The following is a 12,500-nucleotide window of genomic DNA, read 5'->3' on the forward strand; positions in this document are numbered from 1 at the left end:
TCTCTCTCTCTCTCTCTCTCTCTCTCTCTCTCTCTCTCTCTCTCTCTCTCTCTCTCTCCTCTCTCTCTCTCTCTCTCTCTCTCTCGCTCTCACACACAAACACAGAGAGAGAACCAAAATATCACTGATATCCACTACCTCTCTGGTTTTCCTTTTTCATCCAGAACCCCCCCCCCCCCCCCCCCCCCCCTTCCTCCAGGGCTAGAGGACATCCAATGCCATGCAGCATAAACATATCCATACTGTACATCCAGTGACTGAAACGGTGTCATGTTCAACACTGTTCTGCCTCATACACACATTTCATACAGACTCACAGCACCTTCGTGAAGGAAACATTTAGAAACAACACAAGTGTACACACTGCTCAGAATAAAAATGGGAATTATTTTGGATAATTGGTCCGTCATAACTAGACGTTTTCTTAGCATGTGCATAAAAGGTTCAAAACATAATAAAAAAAAATCAAATGAGTCAGAAAGGCGATATGAAACGCAGAACTTTTTTGCGTGAAAGGAGCAAGATAGAAAGAGAGAGAGAGAGAGAGAGAGAGAGAGAGAGAGAACATTTTTAACTAGGTGTGTGTGTGTGTGTGTGTGTGTGTGTGTGTGCGTGTGTGTGTGTGTGTGTGTGTGTGTGTGTGTGTGTGTGTGTGTGTGTGTGTGTGTGTGTGTGTGTGTGTGTGTGTGTGTGTGTGTGTGTGTGTGTGTGTTAACACGTACTGTACATGGACGGTCCTGGCGTCGAGGAGGGTGAGTTGAGGTGGGTCTAGAGGTCCAGGGGGTAGCTGGGACGTTACCATGGTAACCTGGGAACTGTTTGTGCAGCCCGCTGACGTACACACACTCAGCACCAAGACATGGTGGGAATACACACCTAGACCTGCAACACATGTAAACAAACTCCAATCAAGTCATATTTTTAACTCATTGGACGCCACGGATTAGCCTCATCCTGTAGTAGCTACCGTCATCGCTGTAAACGGTGGGAGTCGCTCACCTTGTTTGCAGGGCTATAACTATTTAAATATTATAGCTATATATGCAATACTATGGCCCATTTGACATTGAGTATCTATCGTTCAAGATGTGAAAATGGAATCTTTTTTCCATCCATACATTCTCGTTTTATACCGTGGTGAATATAAGTATAGTTTTAGAGTGGTCTAGGGTCATTCCAACGCATATTATACTTAATCCATTGGCATTTCGTCCCTATACACGCTACAATAAAAAATTCAAATACATATCATCCATATATTATGTTCCATCATGCATGCATGAAATGGGGGGGGGGGGGGTCGTTTCTGATTAATTGATTGTCAATAACGGCATTCGTTAGTACAACAGCATACGCTGATCAGGGCGATGGCTATGAAAACAAGGCACAACCAAGCTGAAATTGACGTTAAATAGCTCTTACCTGTGGCCGATGAGACTTCAAAAATAATATTCCAATTATTTGATTGCCATCTGCTAGATCGTATGTCCATTTGGGCCACGCCATAACCCCCCACAGCATAATGAATCGGGCGTCCCGAAAGCGATTCAATGCGATCAGGTATACCCCTCGGTCCAGGCTACTCGAAAACTCCGCTCGGAGGAATTGTAATGATACACAGAGTCATACACAGAGTCACAAAGGAAGTGCAACATCGGCCACATACCACCAGGCGGCGGTATTGGACCTTTGCAATCTCAGACACATTGCATATGGTACCACAGCCTACCTGGATGATTTATGAATGGAAATAGCGAATAAAAGAAATAACAATCCAATAACGTATATATACGTGGTTGGCGTTATTCGATTGGCGGACAAACACATATACAGTATATGTGTGAACGGCGCTGAATGAGTTAATATAGACCGCAATCACATTACATGTCTCAATGTATAATAATAATAAAAAATAATAATAATTAAATTAAAATAAAACTTAAACGTATCCGGGGAGCTCCAGTAGCTCACCGCGTACCTCGGACGCCATTTCGGCGTCGGGGACAACCGTGCGCGTCACGGATCTGGGGTACACGAGTTCGACTCCCGGACTCGCCGTATTTTCTCAGAGTGTCTTTCCCCCGATCTATACCCCATTCAACCTGTTTCTGTCGGTCATTGCTTTACCAGAAAAAGCGATAAACGCTAAAAGAACCAGCTGACTGGTCAAAGTTTAAAAAAAAAAAAAAAAAAAAAAAAAAAACTTAAACGTATCCAAAGGAATCTTTGACCACTATTGATTAAATCAATGCTATAGCACTCAGTAGGAGAAAAGGGGTCACATAATAATGACACTTCCAGAACACGCAGGAGGACGCACAAGCGTGAGCATACCAAAACAATGCACTGTAGGTGTGCAGAAATGCCCCTGTGCTTCAAATTGATTGGTCTATACACGATGTTCCTCTAAATCTAACATGATAACCTGCCTGTCAATCAAAGGAGGTTGGACTCATTACAACTTCACCAAAACCAAAAGTGAAACTTAACAGAGGTGGGAATAAACATTTATGGATGAACTGTTGAAATGTTTTACCAGTCAAAGATACAATTAATGAGTGAATATGAATCAATATAGCCACCCTTTGTTGTTGGGGAGGGTTAGATGTCGTTTGACATTTTGCTCTCTCTCTCTCTCCTCTCTCTCTCTCTCTCTCTCTCTCTCTCTCTCTCTCTCTCTCTCTCTCTCTCTCTCTCTCTCTCTCTCTCTCTCGCCCCCTTTCTCTGTCTCACTCTATCTCTCTCTCTTTAACATGATCTGTTCTGGCCCATATAATTAGCATGTCCGTAATCCCTCTAATCACAGACACGCTGCATTATTAGCTTAGCATTCATAAAACACACACACACACACACACACACACACAAACACAAATATCTGTGTCTATGTCTTTGTGTTTGTATGGGATAACTAGGAACGGATCATCGTTTTCCTACAGGTATATTCTTGATAGGTTCCTAATGTTTATTACCTCAACCACAAAACGCTACAGAAGGTTGTGCAGACGGCCCAGAACATCAGTGGATGTGAGCTTCCCTCCATTCAGGAACAGACAGCGTGTCAGCAAAGCCCGCCAGATTATCAAAGACCCTATCCACCCCAACCACCCCCAACCAACTGTTTCAGCTGATGTCGTCTGGCAAACGGCACCGCAGCCTCAAGGCCCGGACCAGCAGACTCCAGGACAGTTTTTCTCCCAGGCAGTCAGAGCCATTAACAAATAACACTAACAGCCTGCTACCTGCCTGTGGTTTTGTAATCTTGTTGTAATCTAGTTGTAATCAACAGGCGGGCACATTTTGCATAAAACGCCTGTCGATTGCATCCTGAAAGTAAATTGGTCACTATTCAGGAACCATTTGTAGCTGATGCACAAGGCTGGCCTCTTTTGAAAAGAGACATTCTGAATTTGCTTCCACAACAGGAGGAATCACTCTGAGTGCTACTGTAACAGAGGTTTGAACACGCTGAAATAAACGTTTTATTTTTATTATTTTGCAAACAGATGCCACGCAAAATGGCCATTGGCACAAATGCATTCGCACGCGCAGGAGAGGCTTCTCAAGTCGCTCTTCTCGAGAGAAAAGGACGTATATATCCACGGAAATATCCCTCGGGTCATATATCCTTGTTTCCAGAATTTCATTGGTTACAAAAACGGTCAATAATTTTCACCGTAAGAGGTGATGGTGATGAACAAGACGAAACATCCGGCATGCACGGTCCTGAACTGACCAGTCACTGGTCAGTTCAGGACTGTTGCTGGTGCGTGTGCGTGTGCGTGTGCGTGTGTGTGTGTGTGTGTGTGTGTGTGTGTGTGTGTGTGTGTGTGTGTGTGTGTGTGTGTGTGTGTGTGTGTGTGTGTGTGTGTGTGTGTGTGTATGTGAATGTGTATGCGTATGCGTATGCGTATGTGTACAGTATGTGAATGTGTAAGTGTATGTGTGTCTTGGTAGCGTGTCATGTGTCTCATCCAATCTTTACATCTCTTTAGTACTTCCTTTCAGTGTGTGTGTGTGTGTGTGTGTGGTATTCCCCTGGCTAAGAGTAGACTCTCTCTTTCAGATGCTAATCCCCCTATTTCCATGTGGCTTTTATTCTCTAATTCTCCTCTGCTCACAGAGTGCTGCTCCTTCCATAGACACACACGCACTCGCACACGCACACGCACACGCACTCGCACACACACACACACACACACACACACACACACACACACACACACACACACACACACACACACACACACACACACACACACACACACACACACACACACACACACACACACACACACACACGCACTCACACACAGCTACAGACATAGAAACACAATACAACCTATGGTGAAAAGTAAACACTAAAATATAGTTTGAAGTAGGCCTGGGCGATTTGACCAAAATACCATATTTTCCTCAATTTTGACGGTATAACAATATATAATATATATATATATAATATAGTATTTTGTTTTCCAGAGCAAATTAGCCTACAATGTGACATGACATTTGTTATGTCTTTATCTTGTGATACAATTGTGCATGGTATTTTTGTTAACAAGGTTTTAGTGAAAAGCATGTTTGTTAAGTACTGAGCATACAACTGGATAAATGGGACTTGGAATATACTGCACAAGTTCTGTGTCGTAATGGCTCTCGCTAGGCGTCACTCTCTGCACTGTACCTCGCCTGTGCACGCGCACTGAATAAAAATTCCACAATGTACCTTTACATCCCAATATTCGTCTGACCACACCCCTATCAGCTTACCTTCATAAGCAGGTGTGTGGCCACCTACTCGCCTCCTTCTTCGCTTTCACCACAAGGAAGTGCCTGCATGGTAGATCCCCACTTGACGAGGTTGCTAGTTGAAGAAAGTTGAGACGAGTTTACATTGTGCTTATTTTTTTCTTCTCTCATAAATATTCAAGAGAAAAATCTAAGTCATAATGTCTACTTCAGAGAGTCGTAGAATCACTCTTCACCAGCGGTTCTCCATTCCCGCCTCCGACGTGCATTCTGGTGCGGGGCTGTTGCCGCTTTCGTGGTCGGCAGCCACGCCCGGTAGGCATTCGATGGGTAGTTTGCCTCTCCGAGGAGCCAGTGCACCGGTGCCGTCGACTCTGATGGCCTGGTCCTGGCTCTGGTTCCTCTGGTTCCGGGGAATCGTCCGTTGTTGAACGGCCGGTTCCGTTGGTTCCGGAGGATTTGAGACGCAAGCTTTTTGCGTCTGCTCGGTCCCGTCGCAAGATGGTGTCCTGCAGACGTGAACGGCCTGGGTTTGGGGAATTGCTGGAGACCAGCGAGGATGCGTCGGCCTCTAGTTGTCCAATGGAAACAGAAGACTACATGGTAGAGGCGGACGGGTTCTTGTTTGAAGGCCCAGTAGAGACGAATATCCCACCCGTCCAGGTAACACTGGAGGGGGGTGATATGTCTCCTTGGGGCGCCTTGTTCGAGGATGTCGGGGAAACCCCTCGGCGTCTTCAGCAGGATGCCCTACTATCAGCCACATCAGACTGTGGCTCCTTAACCAGTCGCAGCCTGCTGCATGTGAGGGATGCGGGTTCGATGGAGGAAAGTCTGCAGGGGGAACTGCAGGCTTTGTTCCCCGAGCTTATGGCGGTGGCGGCCGCTGCAAATGGCGTGCCGCGGCCGCAGCCACTGCCTGCTCCTGTCCCCGATTATTTAATAGGTCATCTCTGGCAGCGTCGCCCGGTGAGAGGGGTGGACGTTGTCTACCCATTTTTCCCCTCAATGGGGGCCTATGTTCGTCGGGGGCCAGGTGGTGTCCCACATCATGGGCCTCACTCCCGCCTACGTACCAGTTACGCGGGTGGTGGGTTTGGTTGAAGGTATGAGAGAGGGTGTGCCACGGCTTGATAGGCCGATGGCCGCTCTCCTCTGTCCGGATGTGGTGTGGGAGCCGTTATGCAAGCTGGTTCTCCAAGGAAGATCGGCTAGGCGGTTGGCGTATTGGAGTGACCAGTCATTCATCGCGGGTACACAATCGCTGGCTGCTGCGTCTAACATCGCACAGCTGGCTAGATTTGTATCCGGGATAATGACGGGCGGCACGGAGCGGTCGGAGGTACAACATGATCAGCTCACCCAGGCGGCAGGAGCTGTCCTGCATCTGACCCAGGTGCAGGCCATAGCCTCTGGGAAAGTGCGTGCCCTGGCTACTCTGATCCAGCGCCACCTTTGGCTGGAGCAGGCCCGTGTGCCGGAGAAGAAGAGGTCTCCTCTTCTGACGGCCACCCTCTCCGATGCTCGACTATTCGGGAAGGCCCTGCAGCTGATGACCTCAACATGCAGAGGAGAGGTCCGTACTCCAACTCCATTTTCCGCCTCCCGTCGTCGCCGGTGGAGTCAGAAGGCTTCCGCGTCATCGAGGTTCCTCCGCCGTGGCTGCCACTGCCTCCATCGCCACTGCTGGCCCATCGACGAAGGCCAGGAGGAGAGACGGTGCTGCTGCTGTATCCCAGGCCTAGACGCCGCTAGACAGTGACTTTTTTCCCCATGCGGCCCCCACTATTTACCCCTCCCCGGCCATATCATATTATTTGTTAAATAAATAAAAAGTCCCCTAAAGGGGGGACTGTATTTTTTGGTTATACAAACTGTGTGTTTCTTCACCAAAATATGATAAGGTTGAAAAGGGTGAATCTACATTGGTATACATCAGGCCACGTGAGTGGATCGGCGCGGCCGAGAAATCCGCTCTTCGCTCTTTAAAGCTTGGTCCGCTCCGCTAATCGCTCATGTTGACCCCGCCCCCAAGTCGCTCTCCGCTCGCTCCCCGCTCACCTTGAATCGAGCGCTCCCCGCTCACCGCGCCAGATCGCTCTGCAGTTTTTTTTTTTTTTTTTTTGAGCATGGTGTAAATTAGCTCAAACTACAACAGTCTACACCCCCTGGGCCCCTTAACAATTGTTTGTATTGAGCCGCATTGTAATTGTAGCCATTCTGCAATGTTAAATAACGTTGTTTATCCATTCACTAGCTCTATTAAGCGATGATAGGCTAGCCGAGCCACAATGCTATGGTCGCTGCCATTAACATTAGCATGTAAGCTAACGTCAACAACAATGGCGTCGATAGTTTTTCTAACAGGAGTGAGTGTGGGCGTCTCTACAGTGACAAAGCCTGAACAGGATATCACAGGTTCACCCTTCTCATTGGTTGAAAATGGCCTTCATGTTTGTGCATCGCCATCTGTTGCTTTGGCATTGTACTGCATGTATATATTACATCAACAGTGGTCAACACCTGGGGTCTGCCTGACTGGCAGACCCCAGGTGGTGAGAGCAGGCAACTGCACCTCCTCATCCATCACCCTCAACATAGGGGCCCCCCAGGGCTGTGTTCTGAGTCCCCTCCTCTACTCCCTGTACACACACGACTGTGTGGCTCAGCGGAGTAGCAATACAATCGTCAAATTTGCTGACGACACAGTGGTGGTGGGCCTGATCTCTGCCAACGACGAAAGGGCCTACCTGGATGAGGTCAAGGTCCTGGCGGGATGGTGCCAGGAAAACAGCCTCTCCCTGAACGTCAGCAAAACAAAGGAGATGATTGTGGACTTCAGGAGGTCGGGGGTCAAGGACTACAGCCCCCTCAGCATCGACGGGGCACCGGTTGAGAGAGTCAACAGCTTCAAGTACCTCGGAGCCTACATATCCGAGGACTTGACATGGACCACACACATTAACAGTGTGGTGAAGAAGGCACGACAACGCCTCTACTTCCTCAGGCGCCTAAGGAAGTTCCAAGTCAGCCAGAAGATCCTTAAGAACTTCTACTCATGTACAATAGAGAGCATCTTGACCGGCAACATCACCTCCTGGTTTGGGAATAGCACTGCAAAAGACCGAAGCAGACTACAAAGAGTGACACGTGCAGCCGAACGCACAATTGGAGGGGGGCTCCCCACCCTCCAGAACATTTACTACAAGCGTTGCAAGGGCAAGGCTAAGAGAATCATTAAAGACTCCAGTCACCCGAACAACTGCCTCTTTGAACTGCTGCGGTCAGGCAAGCGATACCGGAGTCTCAAGGCGAGCACAGAAAGACTCAGAAGTAGCTTCTATCCCCAGGCCATCAGGCTGCTAAACGAACAATGAATGAACACTACACAACAACAACCACCAAACGCACATAGCACACACATCCACACGCACACACTCACTTTAAACAAACACACTGTAGCACCCACTCCACACACTTTATAGCACACACCCACTTTAAACAAACACACTGTAGCACCCACTCCCCACACTTTATATTTATGGATGAAGGATTGCACTACAACTCGTACACCTTACTGTAAATTGTACCTAAAATTGTACCTCATCCCATTTCTGCTTTGCACTAGATAGTACTGTACATTAGTACACTGCATAGTATTGTGTATTGTATATTATATGGTAACTCAGAACATTGTACATATGTCTATACCGAACACTGTGACCTCATTCTCTTCTTCTAAATTCATGCTATATTATGTTATTATGTTATTTGATACTATCTTGTCTAGCACAGTCTCTGGAGCGTAACAGTAAGAAGCATTTTGTATGAAAGTATTCTGTACTTCTGTATGACAACTATTAAAGAACTTGAACTTGAACTTGAACTTAAACCACTGTAAGCGGCCTGGAGTGGATTGGAGCGGAGGAGAACTCTCGCTCCGGACGTCGCGCCGACTCATTTTAAAACCCACTCCTCGCTCACGTCAAAACCGCCCGATCCGCGCCCCGCGCCGCTCACGCGCCGCGCCGCTCACATGGCCTGGTATACATTGATGGATGAGTTACGTTCGTGTTATGAGATTAAAGCAAGGTCTGCAGCTTTCACGCGGTTATAGAAGGGTTTCTATCTCGGCCTGACGCTCCACATGCAGGTAGAAGCTGGTTGTATGGTCTGTTGCTTACACACGAAGTAATGTTGTGTTAGTTGCAGTAATGCTCGTATACACACGTTCCACGGCCTAGCCGTTATACTCTCTATCAGTGTTTTTCTATGTACAACATGGAATGCGGGTGTAGGATTCACACATGCACACGACTTGGTTTTGTTGTAAACCCTGTTCACAGTTAACTGTGGGTAGCGTGCCCACAGTAACTGTGGGTAGCGTTGTCCTGACTATGCTCCTATTACAAACAGGAGTTATGTGCAGGGTTTCCCCCCGTCATAGCATACGTTACGTTGCTATGATGATGGCTTCCGTGAGTAGATCTTTACGTAAGGTCTGTGGTGTCAAAGTGTCGGGTTAGAGCGTAGGACTTCCGGGTCCGCTACGCTCGTTTTTATGTGTAACTTGAGTCAGTTGGTCACGTGACTCGCAGTTGCCATGGCTTTTTCATTCTACGACTCACGTGGGAAGGCTTTCTGGGGAATTTCGGTCTAAGTCCTCTGTGGAAGGGGTGACTGGATGTAAAAATATAAATAGTTTTTACTCCCGGCTGTGCAGACTGGGATTCATGCTGTTGGTGCTTCCTTCTTTTTTATTAAAAAGAGTTGGGGTTAGGAAGCATCACACCCCTCTTGTCGTTCCCCTGGGCGCCTTGGGGATTCAATGACAGGTCTAACTAGCCTGTTTATTGATGTGGTTGTGTCCCGACGCACGCATAGTGCTAGCTCGGGGTGTTCTGTTGAACATCAGGCGACTGACTGGCGCGCCTTGGTTGCTTGGGGTTAAAACAGCGTTTTTATAAAGCAACTGGGATGGAGGTTTTTCCTCTTCCGACGACCTGTGTTGGTTGTCGACGGATTCTCGTTCATATCTGGGGGATGATGACGGAATGGATCTGAACATATGTAGAGGGGTCTCACGCCCTGGGGGTGGGCCACCGGGTGCGGTTCGCACCGAACGGCTGGGTGGCGCCTTCTTTTCATGTTTTAAGATCAACATATCTGCCCCTTCTCCTGGAGTAGGCATGTTGGCGTGGTTAGGGCACGGGACTGGTTCTGGTCACGCTGGTCCGGATCAGTTAAACCCGTTGTCCGCCGGGGATGCAGATCTGCTGTTCTGGTACCCTGAGGGACTTGGGCTTTTTTCAGGGGGAAAAAATGCCAGGTCGGTCCGGGTGTCACAGGGTTAGGTGCTATGCAGACCCTTGTTGGGTACATATTGTACTCCGCACTGTCGTAATGGCTTACGGCCATGCCAACCTGTACACGCCCGATCTCGGCAGATCTCGGCCGCTACGCAGGTGGGTCCTGGTTAGTACTTGGTTGGGAGACCGCCTGGGAATACCAAGTACGGTGTGCTTGGGGCTGGTTCACCATTTTTTTCGCTCTTCTCTCACGCATGGCGAAGAGGGGCCTGTTGGGGTGGTCTTTGACCTTCTCGGGTGACCCTGTGCTTCCCGTATCGCCAGGCCCGGTCCGAAGTAATGTTTCGTCGACCCGTAGGCCTGGGATAACCCTGTTGGAAACTGAAACACTTGTCCTGCGGTAGTATGCCCGCAGGTATGTTTTGGAGTTTTTTCTTGAGGAGTTATAGGACCAACCACTGCATAGGGTAACGACAGGGTGGTTGGTTCTCTGGTGTGTTGGAGCAGAGTCAACTCCCGGGTTACCCGGTTGAGTGTGCCCCTGCACGTTCATGACGTCTGCCAATCGTGTCAGCCTTCGCTGCCTCATACCAGCTGGGGGGGGTTTAAAGGAGGCTTTGTCATGGTGATCAACAACGCCAGCATACGCCCCTTCCACCGGGGCGGCTGTTTTCAGCTGACTCCTTTGGCGCCTGTCTTGTCCGCAGTGCTCCAGGCTCGGGTTACAGCCTGTTGCCTGGTTTCCCCGGTACGCTGCCTGCTTCCGTTGGTTAACCTTGAGTGTTACGGCCGTGCTAACTGCCTGTTCTGCAGGGTCAGTATGCCAGGCGGTGTGCTGTTGGGGGGAAAGGGCCCGCTCTTGGAGGGGCCTGATCCGAATACGCTGGCGATGTGGGGGGCGGTGTCACTAAGTGACCGCCTGGTGGGGTCTTGATGCCTGGCGTCATTGACCTCTCCGGGCCCCCGTTTTCCAGGGGATCCAGTCCCTTGGTGGGTCTGGGTCTTCCTTCGCGCTCCGCTGCTACGGCCTTGCCACGGGGTTGGGTTTGCTCTTGACCCCGTGATTTCTGGGGGCAGTAACGAGGTTGTTCCTTCCGTTCGTTCCCGGGTGGCATGCGGGTTGTGCGTGTGTGTAGTCGTGGGGTCAAGCCACGGTCTGCTCACCCTGTGCGTTGAGTTGCTTGAGTGCCTCTTCGCCCGGTTGGGTCCGTCGCCCTCCCGGGAACCTCCAATAGGGGGGGTGCCCTCCATTAGGGGGGGTCGGGGGGGCTCGGTGCTCCCCGATCTGATGGTTGTGGGGGGCCTCAGCGGGGTATATTTGTCGGCCGATGGCTCTCGCTCGGCCTCCCTTGTGCAGAGAGTGACGCCGAGCGAGAGCCATTACGACACAGAACGATAGGTTATAACTATAACCAAGTTCTGTGAGTACTCTGGTGACGCTCGGCGTCCGACGCCGCTGCAGCCCTTGATCTCACCTTGTGGTGAAAGCTTGGGAAGGAGGCTAGTAGGTGGCCACACACCTGCTTATGAAGGTAAGCTGATAGGGGTGTGGTCAGACGAATATTGGGATGTAAAGGTACATTGTGGAATTTTTATTCAGTGCGCGTGCACAGGCGAGGTACAGTGCAGAGAGTGACGCCGAGCGTCACCATTACTCACAGAACTTGGTTATAGTTATAACCTATCGTTATGAGATACTTTCTAAATGGATGTTTTGATATGGTTTTCCTGTTGTTAAACCAAATCTCCATTAACTTCAATTAATTAAGTATTTCTACCATTTATTTCATTTTACGTTCAAGAAAATAAAATATTCATGAATTGAAGGCATCCCAGGGTGAGTAACTGATTTAAATGTTTGGGTAAAGTATGCATTTAATTTCACTTTAATGAAAAGTGTATTGATTATAAATAAGTGCAGTTCACATTAGTACATGTAAGATAAAAACTACACTTTGTAGTGACGGCTGAGTGGCACAGTGGGCAAGGCGCTCACCACTAACGCAGGAGATGCTGGTATCGAGCCCAGCTCTCGCCGTTACTACCGGCCTGGCCGGCCGCCATACTAACACAATTGGCAGTGTTAGAGGGTGGGAAAGCCGGTGGGTGGGGATTGGACGTTGTGGACAGCGACTCCTACAGGTCGGTTGGGTGACGCCGGTGCGGCGGAAACAGGAAGTATCGGGGACAGCGTGAGCCTCCCACGCGTTACTCCTCGCCGCTGAGAGTTCGAGCTGCTGCAGTGAAAAGATGCGACAGGCTGCCTCCTCGTGTACCGGAGGGGACATGTGATGCAAGGCTTCTATCCTCACTACAGCCGACCAGTGGGAGGCATAGTCTAGCAACGTTCAAGACAGGGGAGGGAAGAATTGGAAATACGAAATTGGGATGGGAGAAAAATAGAAAATGGGGAGAAAAAGTGGATACAAATTTTTTTTAAAT

At 49.0% G+C, this 12,500-nt stretch overlaps 1 protein-coding gene across 1 annotated transcript in view; it reads right to left on the reverse strand.

Moving 5' to 3' along the window:
* ush2a (Usher syndrome 2A (autosomal recessive, mild)) overlaps positions 1-12,500 on the reverse strand; it is a gene marked incomplete at both ends in the record, with an annotated part of 469,579 nt that overhangs the window by 441,014 nt on the left and 16,065 nt on the right. The window contains 1 exon segment of the mRNA XM_084308263.1: positions 723-882. Within this exon segment, the coding sequence (XP_084164389.1) occupies positions 723-882 (160 nt within the window).

The sequence above is a fragment of the Notolepis coatsorum genome (assembly GCF_963971535.1).
Source record: "Notolepis coatsorum genome assembly, chromosome: 2".
NCBI classification, from domain to species: Eukaryota; Metazoa; Chordata; class Actinopteri; order Aulopiformes; family Paralepididae; genus Notolepis; species Notolepis coatsorum.